Here is a 20,292-nt window from a genome sequence, read left to right as displayed (position 1 = left end):
TGTAATGACTGGGTACTTCAGTAATGGCCTGTATGCATTTGACATACGAGTTATGAAACGGACAAATCCCATTCAAGTCAACGTAGTAGAGTCAACAGATATGTTACAAGTGTATCATGAAAGATTTGGTTATCAGCATAAGCAACACGTAAAGAAGGTCTTTAAGAAAATGAATATAGACATTGATGGGCACAAGGAAAGCTTTTGCGATGGATGTGCAATTGGAAAAATGCATAGATTGTCATTTAAAATTAGGATCAATCGGCCACAAGTCACTGGTGAGCAGTTCCATGCAGATGTGAATGGACCCATGTCTATAGAATCACTGAGAAGAGCACATTATTACGTATGTTTTAAAGATGACTTTAGTAAGTTTCAAGATGACTTTAGTAAGTTTCGGAAAGTTTTCTTTATGAAACACAAAAGTGAGGTATGTAGTAGGCCGGGCCGAAAAAATTTTTTTCTACTTTTTCTATACGGCTAGTTGCCAAAAGTTGTGACTAGTATTTATATAATGCTATACCAAATTTGGGCCGGTTTAAAAAATAATTAACCGGGCCCCCTGGCCCTTAAAATTTTTTTTGGGTCAAAATTTTTGTTTTCAAATTCTTGTACAAGGCTTGTGGCTAAAAGTTGGAACTGCTATTTATATAATCCTATATAAAATTTGTGCCGGTTTAAAAAGTAATTAACCGGGCCCCCCGGCCCTTAAAGAATTTTTATTTTGTTAAAAAAATGCTAGGGGCTATTAAAAAAGCTTGTGTTGTCATATTCTATTGTTAAGCGAAAGAAAGATAATACAGTCGACAGGAAAAATACTTAAGCTTTTAAATGCCGTTTTAGAAGATCTAAACTAAATTTTCAAAGATAATACAAGGCTGGTCATCGACAAAAATAAAATTCGGAGAGGAGTTACGGAAAACAGACGGCAACTCCAGCGCGAGAATAAAAATTTAAACAAGTCAATTGAAGGGCTATACTGTGGTGAAAGAAAATATCAAACCATGGTCTTCGGAAACGCGAGACGAATTATGAAAACCGAAGACCATAATAGCTTTAATCGAAGGACCCGGTAATTAATATTTTGGGTACTTAGCTCTTAGCCAGTCTCGTGTCATAGATATTGTCGAAGGAATATCTATTATTATTTACAAAGCCATAATATAGATCTAAGCAGTTTAAGTGTTATGGGATGTGATGGTACAAATGTCAATACGGCTGGAAGGTGGGATCATTGGAGTTATAGAAAGGCGAGTGCATAAACCATTACAGTGGAATGTATGCCCGTTGCACGCTATTGAACTTGCCTTGCGATATTTGCTGCAAAAACTAAATGCCCGCACAAAAGGTCCCTATTCATATTCTGAGCTAATTGGATCCCCTCTTCCCAATTGCGAAAAAATTATTATTAAATTTAATTTGTTATTAAATTTAACCCCATAGAACCTATCCTGCCTCTTGTAAACGAAAATGATCTAAGTCCAGATCAACAGTATTTATTCAAACTATATAATTATATAGTTTTCTCCAATTATTATAATAATAATAATTTGAGATGGAATATGTTCTCAAAGTTTGGTAGAGAGAATTCCAAAAAAGATGGCACAAACACGTTGGTTCACGACAGCGAACCGCATTCTTAGAGTTTATGTAGCTACAACTGATCCTTGTAAAATCTTAAAGATTTTAGCTGAGTTTGTATTACAAGACAAGTATATTCTCGTATGAGGTTTGAGATAAAAACTCAGCCAAGATTAAAATATGGTGCCAGGCATCTATGGAAATTAATACAGGCCTCGAGAAATTTTTCGAGCAATGTCTCATCAATTATCAATAAAGTTATTCAAGACAATGCTTAATTTGCACACCCGGAAGTCATTCAAATTTTTATGTTAACAGATTCACGTTAACGTATTAGAGAGGTTGCTGTCAGAAAAATTTTAAAATATAGGAAGGCTGCTATAAAAATTGCGTTTTCATAGTATTCCAAATCCCTAAATCAATTTTGATGCAGAAGATTACATACATCTCATAGTGGGCGGGTGGAACTCGCCATGCAGCTACCTCATCATGATGAGTTCTGGGTTAAATAAATAATAATATACAAAATAATGTTAAATATGTCCATAATAGTTCAATGTAACAACCTTTCGTGCCGAATATTGATTCAAGCAAAGAGCTGCACAGTTCACAGCGCAAAAATAGTAAATAAATATGAATTGTTTACCCCTCTTTTATATTTTTAGTCCTGGGGGCTGGTTAAATTTTTTTAAATCATGATGAAAATTTTATAATGAGATAGTGGCATCGATATTAATATTTTGGACACTAGCTCGCCCCAAAAATAAAGCGAAAAAAATTATTTATTTTTAGGCCCCGGGGGGCCCGGTCAAAAATATTTTAATTCGGCCTATGTTTGGTACACAATATTAGGACTACCATACACAACTTTTTTTTGCTAGCCCGTTTAAAATTTCCCAAAAAAAATTTTTTTGCCCTTTTTCGGCCCGGCCTAGTATGTAGCCTCTTAGAAAAATTTTTAAATGAAGCAAATACAACTGGCCATGTAGTAAAGCAACTGAGATGCGATGGAGGGAGAGAGTTTGACAATAGAAAGGTACCTGAACTTCTTGCGAGTAGAGGTATAGAGCATTGTATCACTCCACCCTATACACCTCAGCAGAACGGTGTTGCTGAAAGGGAAAACCGTACCATTTGTAACGGTCCACCCGTTATAATATCATTTTTAGCGCTTTAATTATTTTTAAAATTATTTTCTCTTGATCGCTTAATTAATTTCTGTAACTTTCTTGTAAAGGACCACTTACGTGACGTCACACGTCGTCGTCCACGGAACACTTGTCGAATCGTTCCGTGACATTTAATTCATGTTCTGTGGTCGTTTGAGGTTCTCCACTTTGAAGTGAGAGGAATGTTCGTTACTTGACTTGTGGCTGTGAGGTGGGTAGTTGGTACCATAAAATGGCGGTGGATTTCCATCATAATTATTTTATTCAACATCAGTTTTAAAGTGAAAAAGTTACCACCAAGGGTTGTCTGGAGTTAGGGAGACATGTGGGTAACACAACTCCTTTTGGAATCAGAATGAAAATCACCGGTAATAAAATCCTTTTTTTTTTATAATAATTTTTTGTTAGGTTTGAATATTAAAATATTAGTCCCATTGTTAAACTTTCTTAGTCCATTTATTAGGTGAAGTTATGTGGATTATTTTGATTTTATTTAATATTCATTTAAGGGAAATTATAAGTATATTAATATGTTTTGGGTTTTTACATAACCAAACATTTCTGAAGTCCTCAAATTAATATTGGAAATAATTATCATTACTTCCCAGTAGGTTTTAAAGTTATTGAACATCCAATATTTTTATAAATTCAATATTACAATATATTCTCTCAGATAAATCATATTCTATGTTCCAATTTCAAATTCAATGTCATTATTTGTTCATGTCTTCACACTCAAAATAGTTCAAGGTTACCTGAGATTAGTTTTTGTTTTATTTAATGGTCACTTTTTTTTCTTAAAAAAAGTTTTCTCTTTTATTTCTTCTCTTTACCATTTGCTCATGTTTATATGGGAAATAAAACTGGGAATGTTTTTTAGCCATTTTGGAGATACCAGAATGTGAAGTCGTAGCCCCTTTGACCATCTAGGGAAACCATTACAGCCACAGTCAAGTCACTCTGGGAGTATGTCATTTGGGAAACACTTGGGGCGTTCCTGCTCCTGATTTTCGTTCTACACCTGGACATACAGGAGGTACCATTTCGTACCATCCAGGTGCTCATTTTGGATGCAGTAGCGGACTTTTTAAGAGTCATTTGGATTTGTTTGGGAACATTTAAGTTTGAGTGGATTTGAGTAACTATAGTGTTTATATTTCAGACATTTATTTGATGCACTATGTTAATGAATTTTTTTTCCAGAGTTAGCTTATTTTTTATATGACATATTTGTATATTAGTGTATTTGGTTCCCAAACTTTGTATCTACGGTAACTTCTTGTGCACAGGAGTAACCCTAGAAAATTAGGTTATTATACTTTATTATTGCTTGATTGGTTTATGTAATTCGGTAAATTTAGTTTATAATATTAATTGCTTGTTTCCCAAATATTTTATTGTTTATTCGCTTTATTCCATTTGCTCGGTTAATTTAGGTCATCATTTCGGTATTTATCTTAGCTTCCTTTTTATAACTTTTATTAATTCATTTACTTAATTCATCATTGTATTTTCTCTTCGTCAGGCTTGTGCCTATTTATTTATATATTTTCAATATCTTTCGGGTTTTACTTTAGTTGTACGTAGCAAGCGTACTATAACCATTTGGTAGAACTCTCATGTGAGTTGTACCCTATATGTAAGTAAGAGGTACTTATGTAAATTTTGTAACAGGTAACATTATTGTTGTTATCTTAGATATAACTTTTGTCATGTATAACTTTTGTCATGTTAGAGTCACAGTATATGCTTTGTCTAACTCAGAGATTGTTAAAAATCTAGTAGTTATTTTTAATAAATGTTTATTTATTTTGCATATCATTTATTCTTAATTCCTTTATTTTTACATTTACCTATATATTTAATATATTTAATATTTGACAGCAGTGTAAGAAACCTGGGAGAGTGATCGAAGATCACTCGTACTCGTAGAGTGTGCTCGTTCCATGTTAAACCCATGCAAGTTGTCCAAAGAATTGTGGGCAGAAGCATGCAATACTGCAGCGTATCTTCTGAATCGCACAGGAAAGCCATCAATTGAGAATAAAAGTACCTATGAATTGTGGTATGGAGAGCCAGTTGGAAGTTTGAGACATTTAAGAATATTTGGCACTGAATGTTATGTTCACGTAAACAAGAATTTTCGCAGTAAATTTGATAAGGCGATACATGGTTATTTGGTTGGTTACGTAAATGACATGGATGGTTTTAGAATATGGATTCCATTTGAAAGAAGAATCGTATCAAGCCACGACGTACGATTTAAACCTGAGGTTACATGCAGTTCGCGAATTTTTGAAGTTAAAGCCGAATCAGTGAACAAGAATCAGTCAGAATGTTTTAGTGTAAATGAAAACTCAGAAGAAGTGAAAATTGGTATCAATGAAATTGTAGAATCTGAAAATATGGAAAGTGTAGAAAGTGCGAGTGAAAATCAAGAAGTGAATACAGTCGGAAAAATGAAAGAATACCCATGAACGATCACATCAATCACTTATTTTGTATTTGCTGTCGTTTTCTATAAATGACAAACGTTCGTTATAGAAAAAGACATCAAATACAAAATAAGTGATTGATGTGATCGTTCATGGGTATTCTTTCATTTTTCTGACTGTAGATAAGAAAGAAATAGTGATAGTGTTCAAGAATCTAAGCGTTACCCTACGCGTGTTAGAAATAAACCAAAATTGTATGATTTTGTGTTATGGTCTATTGTTTAGCTTATCTACTTTTCATGTTGAGGGAGAGTGTTAGAATATACAACATTAAAAGTAGATGTTATTCTATAGTTATGATTTATGTATTGACAGTATAGACAGTTCTAAAGTACCTAATGCCAAAAAAATATAAAACAGATTGTCAGTCAAGTTCAAGTAAAATATATTTCTATTATCCTGTAATTGAGTGAATTATAATTGTTGATGGCCAGTTTTAACTTTCTCTCTCTTATTGGCTCTCTTTCATTTTTAACTTCAAATATTCCGAAAACTAATGATTCTATCGTTACGAACGAAGAGTATATTATTTACATAGAAAGTATTGGAGAATCTAAAGATTCTGCTAAAATAGCAATTCCGTTAGTGACGTATGATTTGGAAAGGGTCAACCATTCACTTTCCCCTGTACGCCTCTGGTAGTAGCCAGAAACGTTTATTTAACATAAATTAGTAGGGCATACAGTACCTACACTTTTTGGCAAGTATGATAAGGATATTTCAAATACATACTTTTAAAGTACTGAATACAAATAATTTTAAAATCAGACATCCCCATTAAATAAATATTAACTATTTATATCCAGTACTTATTATGTACGGTAACTACACTTTCTAAGAAGTATGACAAGGATATGTCAAATAGTTTTAAAGTACTGGGTAAAAATAGTTATTAAATTTTTAAATAAAACTTAGTAAGGAGCCACATTTTATTTAAGTGATTTAGGTCAAATCTTAATATTTTGAGGTCTACATAGAATCTGTAACTCAGAGATTGGACATTCTTAATGAATCACCCTGTATATCACGTGTTACATGCTTTTAGGTTTTGATGTAGTGGTGGCTGCTTTACTAGGAGCTGATGAGATAGGTTTCAGTACTGCCCCGCTCATTGTTATGGGTTGTACCATGATGAGAAAGTGCCACTTAAATACTTGCCCCGTTGGAATTGCTACCCAAGATCCTGTGCTAAGAAAGAAATTCACAGGCCAACCTGAACACGTTATAAACTACTTGTTTATGCTTGCTGAAGAAGTACGAGCACATATGGCCAATCTTGGTGTAAGTTTTTATATGAAATCTTATAAATTCAAATTATCTTTAAAAAACGAAAATCAGATTAGTAAAGCAACAATATTTTTACCTAATTTTAGATCCGCACCTACCAAGAATTAGTTGGCCGAACCGACCTTCTCAAAGCTGTTGAAAACGGATCACAAAAAGCCAGATCTCTAAACCTCAATCTAATTTTGCAAAACGCTTTACATATGCGACCTGGTGTCAATATTAAGGGAGGTTCTGTGGCTCAAGACTTCCAATTGGAACATAGATTGGATAATGAACTGATCGCCAAAGCCAAACCTATAATTGATGGTACCCATAAAAGGGTAGATATTGAAATGAAGATTCATAACGAAGCCAGAGCATTTGGATCTACTTTGAGTTACCATATTTCACGGTAAGATATTATTGAATTTTAGATATCAGTGATTTTATTTGTATTATCATCTTTTTCTATCTTTATCATCTAAAAATTTTGCTTGGATGCTTGCTTGAATGTTTTCAAACAAAAGCCTCCTTTTTCTTCTTCACACTGTTTCCATCCACCCCTGGACAAAGGCCTCACAATGTGTTCTCCACATTTCTGTTTTGTTCTATTTGGTGCTAGTCTCTACCCACTTTTGCTTTGATGCCGTCTAGCCATCGTTTTTGTGGTATTTCTCTACTACGACCGTGCTAGCGTAATCTCAAATGTACAATGTTTCTCGTCTACCTTTCGTTGTTTTACCGTGCCCCGTGTCCTACCCAATTCCATTTAATTTTCGCAATTTTTCCAATTACATTTTCCACCTTCTTCCTGCTTCGCACGTCCTCATTTCGTATATGTTCTTTCAGAGATACTCCTAACATAACTCGTTCGATGGCCCTCTGTAATGTAATGGCCCTCTGTCATGGTCTCCATTCCTTAGGTCATAACTGGTAGAATACAACTTTTTTTTTAGATTTACTGGTATATTTTTGTTTTTCAACATAACACTGAGTTTTCCTACTGCTGCGAAGTCATTTGGATTCTTCTAGTTATCTCTGCCGTTTGATTCTGTTTGTCTAGTTTGATCGTGTGACCTATACATAATATGTACAGTAGAACCCCGATTATCCTGGTGCGGATTATCCGTGCTGCGGATTATCCGTGCTATGATTTTCTATTACTTAAGTTACGTTTATAAGGAATTAAATGATTTAAAATGTTTTTTCCCAATAAACCTAAAAACTTAGTGTTTACAAATGATATGGAAATTCTTCATCTCATTTATAAACATGTTAAATTATGTAAATACAAGTTGTAAACGTAATATGTAATAAATAGGCATAATTTATTAATGTGGTTTGAAAAAATAAAAAAAAATAATATTAAAAAAAACACAAAATAAAATAATAAAAAAAATAAACAAAAAAAAAGAAAAAAAAAAGGAACAAAAATAAAAAAGAATAGAAAAAAAAAGAAATAAAAAAAAGTGTTTCGCACAAATTAAAATATATATTAAAAAAAACACAGTAAAATAATTAAAAAAAAACAAAATAAAAAAAGCTACACAATGTACCAATGTATCTATAAAAATAAAATTGTAGAATGTACTTATGTTATAAGAAATTTATGACTATGAATCTGCAATCAATCAGAAACAAGTCTGGCTAATTGGCTCTGCCAAAGCCATTTTTCAAAAAAAAAAAGTTGCGTTTTTGAGGTTTTATTAAAATAGCGTCATCGTAAATCACTTGACAGAAACTCTATATGTCGAAAGAGAGACTCATAATGAAAGATTTTTTTTTCTGTAATTTTTTATGGTAGGTACACATGTATGTGTATACGTACATATGTATTATACATAAGGAATACATGTTCGGATTATCCGTGCTTTTCAATTATCCGTGCCACCCTTCGGTCCCGAGGAGCACGGATAATCGGGGTTCTACTGTATATAAATTCTTAGGCACTTTCGATCTCACTTCCATCTTCGATCTTCCAAGTCGATTGTGATATTTTGATTTTGTCATTACTTCTGTTTTATTTAAATTCATTTTTAAACCGATTTTCGCAGATAATTGCTTAAGTTTCTTTAGCATGTAGATTAGTTCCTCTGATTGTTGCTTATGAGTACTATGTCATCGGCAAATCTTAGATGACTTAAAAATCTGCCATCAATTTTAATTCCGCGTTCTTTCCAATTTAACTTTTTGAACACAACTTCTCGTGCGAGAGTAAATAATTTTGGAGAGATAGTGTCTCCATTTTAATCTTCTCTCTTCGTTCTTATTTTGCTTGTCGTTAGACTTTCTGCTACATTTATTTGCATAGTTTGTAACGAAGAACGATAAACTACCCCAGATAATCGAAATAATACCAATAATAATACTTCAATCATCCAAGATAGCTAGCGTTCACCCTGGCCTAGCTCAGTCTCCCAAGGTGTGTTCGTCTTGTCCTAATTTTAAATACAAAACAATACTTTAACTAATAATGTTCATTGTTCAATAAAAATATAATAAAAATATGACTTATTAAATGCATTAACAAATTAATATATTCAGATTCTTGCCAAAAACTAACAATTCTTGATTATACTTATGGCTTATTGGTTCGATGGTAACTCCTTGATGTCGAATGGTACAGCTGTCGACTTCTCTTGACCTGGGCTAGATGGACGACCTCAGGTTAATGCAGCTACAGTCTTAGTGATGTTAATCGCTGCAGTCTAGTAGAGATGCATCTTGGTTGTAGTTGTCAGCCTTGTAGTGCATCGCCGGCGATGGGGCTTCATGCTCCCGAAAGGAGAAAGGTAGATTTTATCCAAAAACTAGAAGATAAAACACATATCAAATATCAAGAGGTAAAACCCAAAACGAGCCTTTGCCAAATAATCGTAAATACATAGTAGCAATTGGCAAAGTAATATAATAAAATTAATAGTGACGGGGACTAGTTAAATAATTTGATTACTAAAAGCATATATGTAAGTTAAAAAAGAAATAGGTATTTAAAACTGACCATGTGCTCGTAGACATGAAAGGTTAGGTATAGGAAAAAATTATTATAACAAATTAATACAGGATTAGGAAAATTTGTACAGTCATGTTTAAAAAACTTCTTAAGTAACTTCTTGAATGTGTTGTTCTTCTGAGGCCAAACAGATATTTTATTGCACTTTTTTGTAATGTGAAAATAAGATCGAATTGGGCAGCTGTACCAGAACTCCAAAAAGGAAGACCATATCGAAGATGCGACTCGAACAAAGAAAAATATGTTATTTGGGAAGATGCTAAATTGAGTTCATTCGGAACAGATCTTATAGCCTAGCAAGCTGAAGATAGTTTCTTTCTTAACAAATCGATATGAAGGGACCATTTAAGGTTGCTGTCTAAAAAATTACCAAGAAATTTTACAGAATCAACGGTACTGATCTGTCTGTTATTAAGAAGTAAGGGCTGAAGAGCTCCTTTATAACATAACGCTACTGTTTTATCTACGACCAGGTTTTTATTGTAAGTAGATCAGAAATTATAGTAGCATGAAGAGTTGCTCCAAGTGATACTGGTATCATCAGCAAAAAGAAAGATTTTTCCATCGATCTTTAAACTATTGATGTTATTAATAAAGATAAAGAAAAGTAGAGGACCCAATACTGAACCTTGAGGTACCCCTCATACAATGTTTTGGAGACTAGAGTCTGTATCATTTGCTCTAACCAGTTGTTACCTATCATCCAAGTAAGATTGGAACCAATTATAAGAAATACCTCGAATTCCGTAGAAATTTAGTTTTTTTATCAAAATATGATTTACACAATCAAAAACTTTGACGTATATTATTGTTCAGTGCTTGATAAACCTCATGTAGTACAGAAAACATGGCATCAGTGGTGCATTTATTATTTAAAAAGCCGAACTGAGTTTGTGATAAAATGTTATTTTCAACGAGAAAGGACATAAGTCGGGTTTTTATGAGTCTCTCAATAATTTTGGAGAATACTGGTAGTAGTGCAATTGGGACTGTGCAAGTTCGGAGAAGCGCCACCTGGTTTCATAGTTCGGCAACTTTTTTCGCACTTTTAATTATATTGGCCAATCATATTGGTCCTGGTTGCTGGATAATTGTCAAGGCCGTAGCCCAAAAAAAATTATAAGAAGAAAAAATGAGATTTAGGTTATGTTATTAAAAGGTAAACAATTGTATGTAGTAAATAAAATTAGTTATTAAAATGCAGTACTGCAAGCAAAATAAAATTAATGAAATATACTTTTATATAATAATTGCATATCATATCAATATTGTGAGCAACACATAATTTTTCTTCTTCAATGACAGTAGATATGAAATATACGTCAATTTGACAATTCCAATGGACAATATGAATTATTTAAAAAAGTTGCAAGATTTCTCCGCTGTTCGCGCACGATCATTTCTCGTATCCCCTCCAAGTACTCGCACACCGCGAATAGGTCTATAATTGCAGGTACTAGATATTTCACCACCTTTATGAAGAGGAATAATGATGGCTGTCTTTAGGCACTCTGAAAATTTACCTTTCTCAAAAGAATCATTAATTAGTGAGATGACGACTTCACACATTTTCTGGGAGATTAGAAAAAATTTTTATCCATAGACTATCAACACTACAGGAAGATTTGCTTTTAAAAAGCATTATTATTATTAAAGAAAAATCATTATTACGAAATGTTAACCACAAATTATACAGGAATCGCGAAAAATGAGTTTCTAGGATGAGTTTTCAATAAAATTTAATAATCATGATGCAAACGAAATACAAAGGAAGTTACACAATTTAAATTTATATTCTCATAAATCTGATGTTTTAGTAAATCTTAAAGCATTCCAAACTTCACATCACTCAGCAGACATTCGAGTAAAAGTATTAAATTGCTTTGCATCCTCCATCCGCAACAACTCATTTTAACTCATTTAACAGGCCCCAAGGGAATTCAATGATCCACCCATTTTCTCATCCAACACTTTTTTTTACATATTTTTCTCGTTTTTGCTCAATATCCTATCTATAGTGTAGGAAACAGAGGTTGAATCTCGCAAGCTGGACTCAAGTCTGGTTTTATTTTTTTATGGTATATCAAGGGGTGCTTATTATGAGACTAACTTTTTCTTAAAAAATTTCGCCACGGAACCCCCATTTTCGCCCCTTACAAGGGGTAATTTGTGGTTTTTGCGAAACGTAGCCCTTCCTGTACGTTTTGCAAAAAATTTCCTTAATAGAAATATGAAGAGGAATAAATAGTAGCAAATATTATAGTCTTCTTGATATTACGATTAAGGAAATTTTTTGAAAAACGTACATTAAGGACTACGTTTCGCAAAAACCATAAATTATCCCCTTTAAAAGGATGAAAATGGGGGTTCCGGGGCGAAATTTTTTAAGAAAAAGTTAGTCTCATAATAAGCACCCTTTGATATACCAGAAAAAAAAAAATAAAACCGGACTTGTGTCCAGTTTGCGAGGTTCAACCTCTGTTTCCTACACTAATACGCAATTGAATCGTTTATTGTTTAAAGGGGGTAAGCACCATTTCCTACTTTTCTAGTTATAGTAAAAAACCCTTCTCTCTTTCTATATTTGATCATTTGGTGTTATATTCAGTTTCGCAATATAAACTATATCCATGCAAGGTATAACTGTTTGCTTCCTTTTAACACCAAATGACTTGGATATAGAAAGAGAGAAGGATTTTTTACTATAACTCGAAAAGTAGAAAATGGCGCTTACCCGCTTTCAACAATAAACGGTTCAATTATAAGGCTAGTGCATGAAGTTCATTAGCTAGTTCATTTTGAAGAATGAAAATATGTATTTATATGCACGATGAAGTCACACAGTGGGCTGTGTGTTGACTCTCTAGTCGACACGGAATTGTCTTGGTCTCGAGACGAAAAATTGACCAGAGTGATCTCAAATGGACAACACCTTAAGATTAATCTCAAAAGTTTATCACAAGTAGACAGTTAGCTTTAGTCTTATTCGTGGATGTGCAAGAAATCAAATATTTGTATCAAAATAATACAGTCATCCATCCATTGTGTTTATCATTATTAGTTGCCATTACTGTCAGGTACCATAATTAATGGAAAATAATCAAAAATTTGTATGTTTTTTAGTAAATATAATGAAAGTGGTTTACCAGACGGCAGTGAAATTAATATCAAATTGACAGGCTCAGCTGGACAAAGTTTTGGAGCATTTTTAGCCAAAGGCGTTAAAATTAAACTTGAAGGGGACGCAAATGACTACGTTGGTAAGCAATTGCTTTTTAATCAGAAACTTACGTGTCACATGCTTCAATTCGCTGTCTTTGCATACAATTTTTTTCAGTGCGCCATTTCTTTTTCATGCATTCAGTAAATAGATGCCAGTAATTCATCATCCACATATATTCATTTATTCACTAGGATTATTTATGTATTTTTTAGTGTAGATAATAATGTATATTTTTTTTTGTTTGGTTGGTTTTGGTTGAATTAACACGTTCAGCCCCGGCATGACATTTTTTATGAGATCTGCGGATCGGAAATTAATTTTATTTAAATGATCAAATTTGAGCCTTTTAGGGCCGGTTGTTCGAACGCTAATCAACAATGATCATTATTAAATATTTAATTACTGTCACCAAAACTGTCAATGTCAACTTTGTTTGGGTTGCTGAAAACATAATTAATTACAATTATGAGATTTATTATTAATTATGTTAATAATTATTGTTATATTAATTGATTATAGTCTCAGAATTGTAATTAATTATGTTTTAACAATTGACATTGACAGTAATTAATTATTTGATAATGATCATTGTTGATTAGCGTTCGAACAACCGGCCCTAAATAACCCACAATATAATTTCCATTCAAAAGTCAATTGCGTTTCAATTACGTAGCAATAAAAGTGAGAGACACGGAAGGCTCACCCGGTCTGGAGTGTAGATGTTGTCGATGATTGTTGATGGCTTGTCCGTTCTTATTTGGCCAAATCAAGGTATTGAGGGTTACTTGCGAATGTTGCATTACGCTTGTTTCACACACTAAGAATTTTGAACGTGCGATGACTGAAATGCACATAGTGGCTCGAGCAAGCATATTGAATCTTTCTCCCTTCACCGCTTGGAACGTTCGGTGAAGGGAGAAAGATTCCATATGATTGCTCGAGCCAATATGTACATTTCAACCATCGCACGTTCAAAATTCTTAGTGTGTGAAACGAGCTGTTTACTTTAGAAGTAATTGTTAAACGCATAATTTGAGAATTGTTAGAAATAATAGCGCAAGTATGTCTTCTTTTGAAGCTGAACATGCTCGGATAAGATAACTATACCATGAAGTAATGTCAGATGAGGATATTAGTAACCCGTTTGGGAGCAATGCTTTATCAGGTGCAGATGATTTTACAATAATCATCAAACACACCTAAGCTTTATTTTTGTTTAGAATAAAATTTGTACAAGTGCATACATATAGCTGTGTTTTTTTTTATGATTCATAACTTGACATCAAATTATCCTATTTTGAAACCGCAAACACTGAAGTGTTCCCCTAAGCGGCGTTATTCAATGGGCTAATAAATAAGATTGCACCGTGTCTCTTCACCTGCTCACGCGGTCCGGCAAGATCACAGCACCGTGAGACAGCATCTGTGTCACGCGTGAGTTAACGTGTTAAGAACTGTTTATTCAATACCCCAATGTATTCTAAAAAATTGATGTGTACTCAAGTATTTTGTGACAGAAAAAAACTGGACAAACCTTCGATCAGTTGCAGCTCCTGATCAAGTGAGCTTAAATTTTTTCTAAAAATATAAATAGTATTTTATGTATGTAGAATCTGTTTTAAGGCACTTCCGAGGTGGTTTTACTGCAGTCTTTGATAAAACGAATCCCTTGTGAATATTAATTTAAGTGATGAATTACATTCTTAATTACATTATAAATTATGTGGAGACGCTGAGGAATGGATTAAATAAACGACTGAAACGCTTTTAATATAAAACCAACCGTGTAATATTTGCATATAAGACTACAGGTTGCAAATTTGATAAGTAATCGCTAGCGGAAAACAGATTCTGAATTCATTCTCAGCATAATTCGTTGTTAAGAGGAAATACTGTCGCGTAGAAAAGAACATATCTACCACATGTACAAGAAGTTTATTTTACTGGACTTTGTCAGTTACATTTATTTTTATTATTAATTTTGGACTAATTAACTACCACCAACAGAAAGGTGGTTAACTATTTGTTGTATTTTGTTTACTACAGTTTAATGTAGTCTATTTAAGATAGCATCTTCATCAGGGAATGTCGTCTCAGACTAATCTGAACGAAACGTTTATTGTAGGTTAGCAATCGACTTTCAACCCTGATTCTAGTTTATAAATGCGTGTTTTGATGATTAAAGTCGATTTTTTAATGGAAAACTGTACAATTTGTATTCAAATCCAATACCGTACTTACTTTTAAGAGAGTCAAAGAATATAATAAAAATACAGACGGAAAAATCTGACTTCACTCATGGTTTGGAAATGGTTCGAGTGGCATGTGACAAATTTAGGTCGTCAAGTTTAAAGGTACCTAGTTCCTAGTACCTAGTAATAAAAGCTAGTTTCAGTTAAAATATTTGAATTTCGAAATATGTATCATAAAATTTATTCAAAAGTGTTTGGAAGAACCCAAGAAATAAATCTATCGAGGTTTTCTGCATAGCATCATCGTCAAAATTTACCATTTAATGGTAACTACCTATATCTTTTTTACATTAACTTTTTATAGCAGCCAGTTGTTACTCCATTTCATTGTGACATATATAATCTTTCCAATTAAATCTTATGTATAAATGTATTAGTTGAATTTAGTATCTTTTAATCATTCCAATATCTATAAGTAATATTCAGATAAAATCCTAATCTTCAGTTTTTTGGTTACACTAAAGTCAAAATTTCTTTTGAATTCTTCCAACATCATTAATAAAAGTATCCTATAATTATTTTAAAGAAATCATATCTATTCTGTATTTAAATTCCAAATTCACGTGTCTGTGATTTGAAATTGTCACATACATTCTTTCACATTCTGTCAAGGTCAAATTTTGTCAAGACTATTCAATAATGAGAGATTTTTTTGTGTGATTAATGGCCTTTTTTACATTACTATTTGTATGTACTAAAAACACTTTCCTAGTTTCTTTTTTCTTTCCTTTGACTTACACTTGGAAAATTAAAGTAAACAGGAATTATGTTTTAGTCACTCATGTGAAAACTTAAAAAACCCTCTCATACCACCTGAGAGTCGAACCATTTCCAACCATCAGTCACTTGGGGAACAAGCTTCTGGGGCGTTCCAGCTCCATTTTCGTTTTTACACCTGGACCTACAGGTGTAAAGGAGTTTAGCACTCTCCGTCTGCTAATTTTCTGGGATGAGCACCGAACCTTTTTAGGAGTCGTTCAATAAATTGGGTTTGTTTGGGAACAGTGAGTTTTGTGGCAGTAATCTTTATATAGTGTTTCATATCACAGACATTTCAGTTTATTCACTTTGTTTAATAAATTACTTTTTTCAAGATTTAGCTTGCAATTGTTTTTTATATACCTACATATTAGTTCATTAAGTTCCCAAACTTATGTATAATCCTATGGTAGGTACATTGAGTTCAAGGTATGCCATACATTTTATTATTAATTGGATTGGTTTCGGTTATTTGTGTAAATTTACTTTGTAATATTAATTGCTTGTTTCCCAATTTTGTATGTAACTCCCCAGGCATATATCTAACTTCATCTTTGTATTTATGTACCTATGTATTTCATTCTTAATTCGCTTCTTCATTTGTTCAGCTTTAATAATTACTTTTTCAAGATTTAGCTTGCATTTGTTTTTTATATACCTACATATTAGTTCATTAAGTTCCCAAACTTATGTATAATCCTATAGTAGGTACATTGAGTTCAAGGTATGCCATACATTTTATTATTAATTGGATTGGTTTCGGTTATTTGTGTAAATTTACTTTGTAATATTAATTGTTTGTTTCCCAATTTTGTATGTAACTCCCCAGGCATATATCTAACTTCATCTTTGTATTTATGTACCTATGTATTTCATTCTTAATTCGCTTCTTCATTTGTTCAGCTTTAATAATTACTTTTTCAAGATTTAGCTTGCAATTGTTTTTTATATACCTACATATTAGTTCATTAAGTTCCCAAACTTATGTATAATCCTATAGTAGGTACATTGAGCTCAAGGTATGCCATACATTTTATTATTAATTTGATTGGTTTCGGTTATTTGTGTAAATTTACTTTGTAATATTAATTGCTTGTTTCCCAATTTTGTATGTAACTCCCCAGGCATATATCTAACTTCATCTTTGTATTTATGTACCTATGTATTTCATTCTTAATTCGCTTCTTCATTTGTTCAGCTTTAATAATTACTTTTTCAAGATTTAGCTTGCAATTGTTTTTTATATACCTACATATTAGTTCATTAAGTTCCCAAACTTATGTATAATCCTATAGTAGGTACATTGAGCTCAAGGTATGCCATACATTTTATTATTAATTTGATTGGTTTCGGTTATTTGTGTAAATTTACTTTGTAATATTAATTGCTTGTTTCCCAATTTTGTATGTAACTCCCCAGGCATATATCTAACTTCATCTTTGTATTTATGTACCTATGTATTTCATTTTTAATTCGCTTCTTCATTTGTTCGGCCAATTCAAGTCGGTTGTATATATTTCTTAATTTCAATTTCTTTAACGTTCACTTTATTTAATTAATTAATTATTTTCTTACTCAGTTGGTTCAGAAACTGAAATAAAAAACCAACCTTACCAATAATAAATATATTTATAATCATCATCATCATGGCATCTACACTCTTAGCGGAGTGATTGCCGCCCTCTTTGGGCTCTTCCGATTCGTTTGTCGCGGTGAATCAATCCGCATTAACATTTTGGTTTTACAATTGGTTGTGTGACTTGGCATCTTCTACAATTTTCCTCCATTCTTTCCTGTTTTTGCTTGTGGTTACCCATTCTCTGACTCGCATCTTCTTAAGGTCCTCCACTATCTGGTTCTTCCATCTAGTTTTGGGTCTTCCGCCTGATACAGGTCTCCATTTGGAAATTTTCTTGATAATGGCTTCTGGATTCCTCCTTTCTATGTGTCCCATCCATCTGAGTTTCTGTGCCTTGATAAATCTGACGATGTCTTCTCCTTTCAGAAGTTCTCTTACTTCGTGGTTCATGAGTTTTCTAAACTCATTATTACCTAAGTTTAGCGGTCCTGCTATCCTCCGAATTATTTTCCTTTCTAGGATCCTCAATCTTTCTTCCTCTTTCCGTGACAGACACATTACTTCAGCACCATATGTGATTACTGGTTTAATTGCTGCTTTGTAAATTTTCAGTTTTGTATTCTGAGTAAGCTTCTTATCTTTGAGGAAGTTACTGTATTTCCATAAATTCTTCCTTTAAACTGTTTAGGTTTCTGCTAATTAATGCTATGTCGTCAGCATACGCCACAAGTTGCGACGTCGATGTTATAATCGTACCTTTTATTTCTGTAGCTCTTATTGTTCCTTCTATAGCGACATTAAATATAGTGACGTTGATAGAGAGTCGCCTTGTCGTACTCCGCTTGCTATTTCTATATTTTTGGTGATTCCGTTATCTGTAATTATTGCTGCAGTCGATCCTCTCATTGTCATTTTCGTAAGCTTTATAAGTTTCATTGGTATATCTAGGTTTTTCATGTCTTCTATTAGGTCGGGTCTTGTTAAACTGTCAAAGGCTTGCTTGAAGTCTATGAAAAGGATATGTAGGTAAGTCGATATCATGTTCGTAACATTTCTCAATTGACTGTGTGATTATGTGAACTGCGTCTATTGTTGACCTTCCCTCTCTAAATCCGTGCTGGTAGTCTCCTATTTTAGTTTCAATGTGTTTTGAGAGTTTTTATCTGATTAATGATGTCAATATTTTGTAGCATCTGTTTAACAGTGTTACTCCTCTATAGTTGTTACATTTTGTGGTGTCCCCTTTCTTAAGAATCCGAAATATCCATCGTTTTCCATTCTTCGGGCATTCCTTCTTTCCAAATCCTTATTATTAGGTCGTATATTTTCCGTTGTAGTTCTTCTCCGCCTCGTTTTATTAGCTCATTTGGGATTTCATCTGGGCCTGCTGCTCTCTTTTGTTTTAGATTTCTTATCACACGTAAAAAGTCCTCATATAACGGCTTTTTGATTTCGATTTCATCATCAAGGTATGTTTTTTCTGTATTTCTTCTGTATATAACATATTTATAATTATATTATATCAGCGTTTCCCAACCGGTGGGTCGCGACCTACTAGTGGGTCGCGAGCGGATTTCAGCGTACATTGACAGTGTTCCTATTTGCTTTGACATGTTTTTCTATTTGCTACGTTTCCATTTCATATGATTGACCACACAATGACATATAACAATATACACGTATATAAATATAAATCTTATGTATCATCATGGATGAGGGAAGGATCGCGAATATGAAAAAACATCGGAAGGTGGGTCACCAGATATAAAAGGTTGGGAATCACTGTATTATATGAACAATTAACATATAACGCAAAACTTAATAACAGTGGTAGTGGGTGGTGTAAAGATCAAACAGGACCTAATAGCCACTTAACAAGCAAATAACACTACCACTGGGCCAATCAAAGGTATTATTATCACAATCCAAAAACAAAGTCCGTTAGAATAGCACAAAGTCATTACAACTAAAAGTTAGTAATATTACCTAAATGAACTCGACCAGAGTGACATACACGAAAAGAACATCTACGGTTGTCAAAAAATAAGTAGGTATCTCGCCTAGCAAAAATAATAATTATATAAATGAGTTGGTCAGTACTCTTTATATCCTAATTTGAAAAAAAAACATATTAGACATATTCCCTATTTAAAAAAAAACCTCAACATAAATTTTAACAACCCTATTCCCTATAAAATTTTAATATGTAATTATTTATAATGATTATTTACCAAGACCAGATTTTATTTATTTGAACAAAAGACTATTACTTATAATGAACAAAACAACGACCTAAAAACCCTATCTATCAAGAAAATATGTATCTTACTTGATCATATGCATACGAAAAAGTGTACAGTTTAAGCAAATATATAATTAACCAGAAGTAGATAAAAGGTAAACAAACATCTTGCACAGCACTATTTAAATGAGTTGAAAGTCCATAGGAAAGTCCTCTTGGCACGGCAAAACTAGTTGGCTGCTGTGGTGATAAATCCAATCCTGGTAGCAGTCAAATCAGGTAATGGTCTTGGCAACCTCTACGGGTAAACCGAGAAAAAAGTTGCTACCACAATATAAGTGGTCTCTAGGTTAATAAGTAAATACATAGTCAAGTGACGTAAAGTGACGGAATCTAAAATGTAAATTTTATCAAATTAATTACATTCTTTATTATAATCTGTGTACCAGCACAGGTTCACTGCACTGGACCAAAACAAAAAGATTAAACATTGGGTTAGGTATATGTCATGTCAAAATTTCTAAAGCTATTTTCAATGCAGACATGAAAGGGACATGCGCATGGCCGAAGACTGTCTGATATTCGTTAAATCTTTTTTATATATTACCTTATAAAAAGAATTAGAGGAAAGCCTAATGATAAGATATGAAATAAATTTAAATTAAGGTTTGACAATAGAAAAAACAATGACCTTATCTTCTTTGCAAATATTT

General features: G+C 32.9%; 1 protein-coding gene across 1 annotated transcript in view; it reads left to right on the top strand.

The window, feature by feature from the left end:
- The window catches only part of LOC114336495 (uncharacterized), a 165,812-nt gene that overhangs the window by 122,336 nt on the left and 23,184 nt on the right, over window positions 1-20,292 (top strand). Inside the window, exons 15-17 of the mRNA XM_028286871.2 lie at window positions 6,291-6,526; window positions 6,619-6,923; window positions 12,648-12,784. Of these exons, the coding sequence (XP_028142672.1) occupies window positions 6,291-6,526; window positions 6,619-6,923; window positions 12,648-12,784 (678 nt within the window). The remainder of the gene's footprint in view (window positions 1-6,290; window positions 6,527-6,618; window positions 6,924-12,647; window positions 12,785-20,292) is intronic.

Source organism: Diabrotica virgifera, chromosome 8 (assembly GCF_917563875.1).
Source record: "Diabrotica virgifera virgifera chromosome 8, PGI_DIABVI_V3a".
Lineage (NCBI taxonomy): Eukaryota > Metazoa > Arthropoda > Insecta > Coleoptera > Chrysomelidae > Diabrotica > Diabrotica virgifera.
Note: the sequence above shows the minus strand (reverse complement) of the source record. Positions and strands in the feature narration are given on the sequence as shown.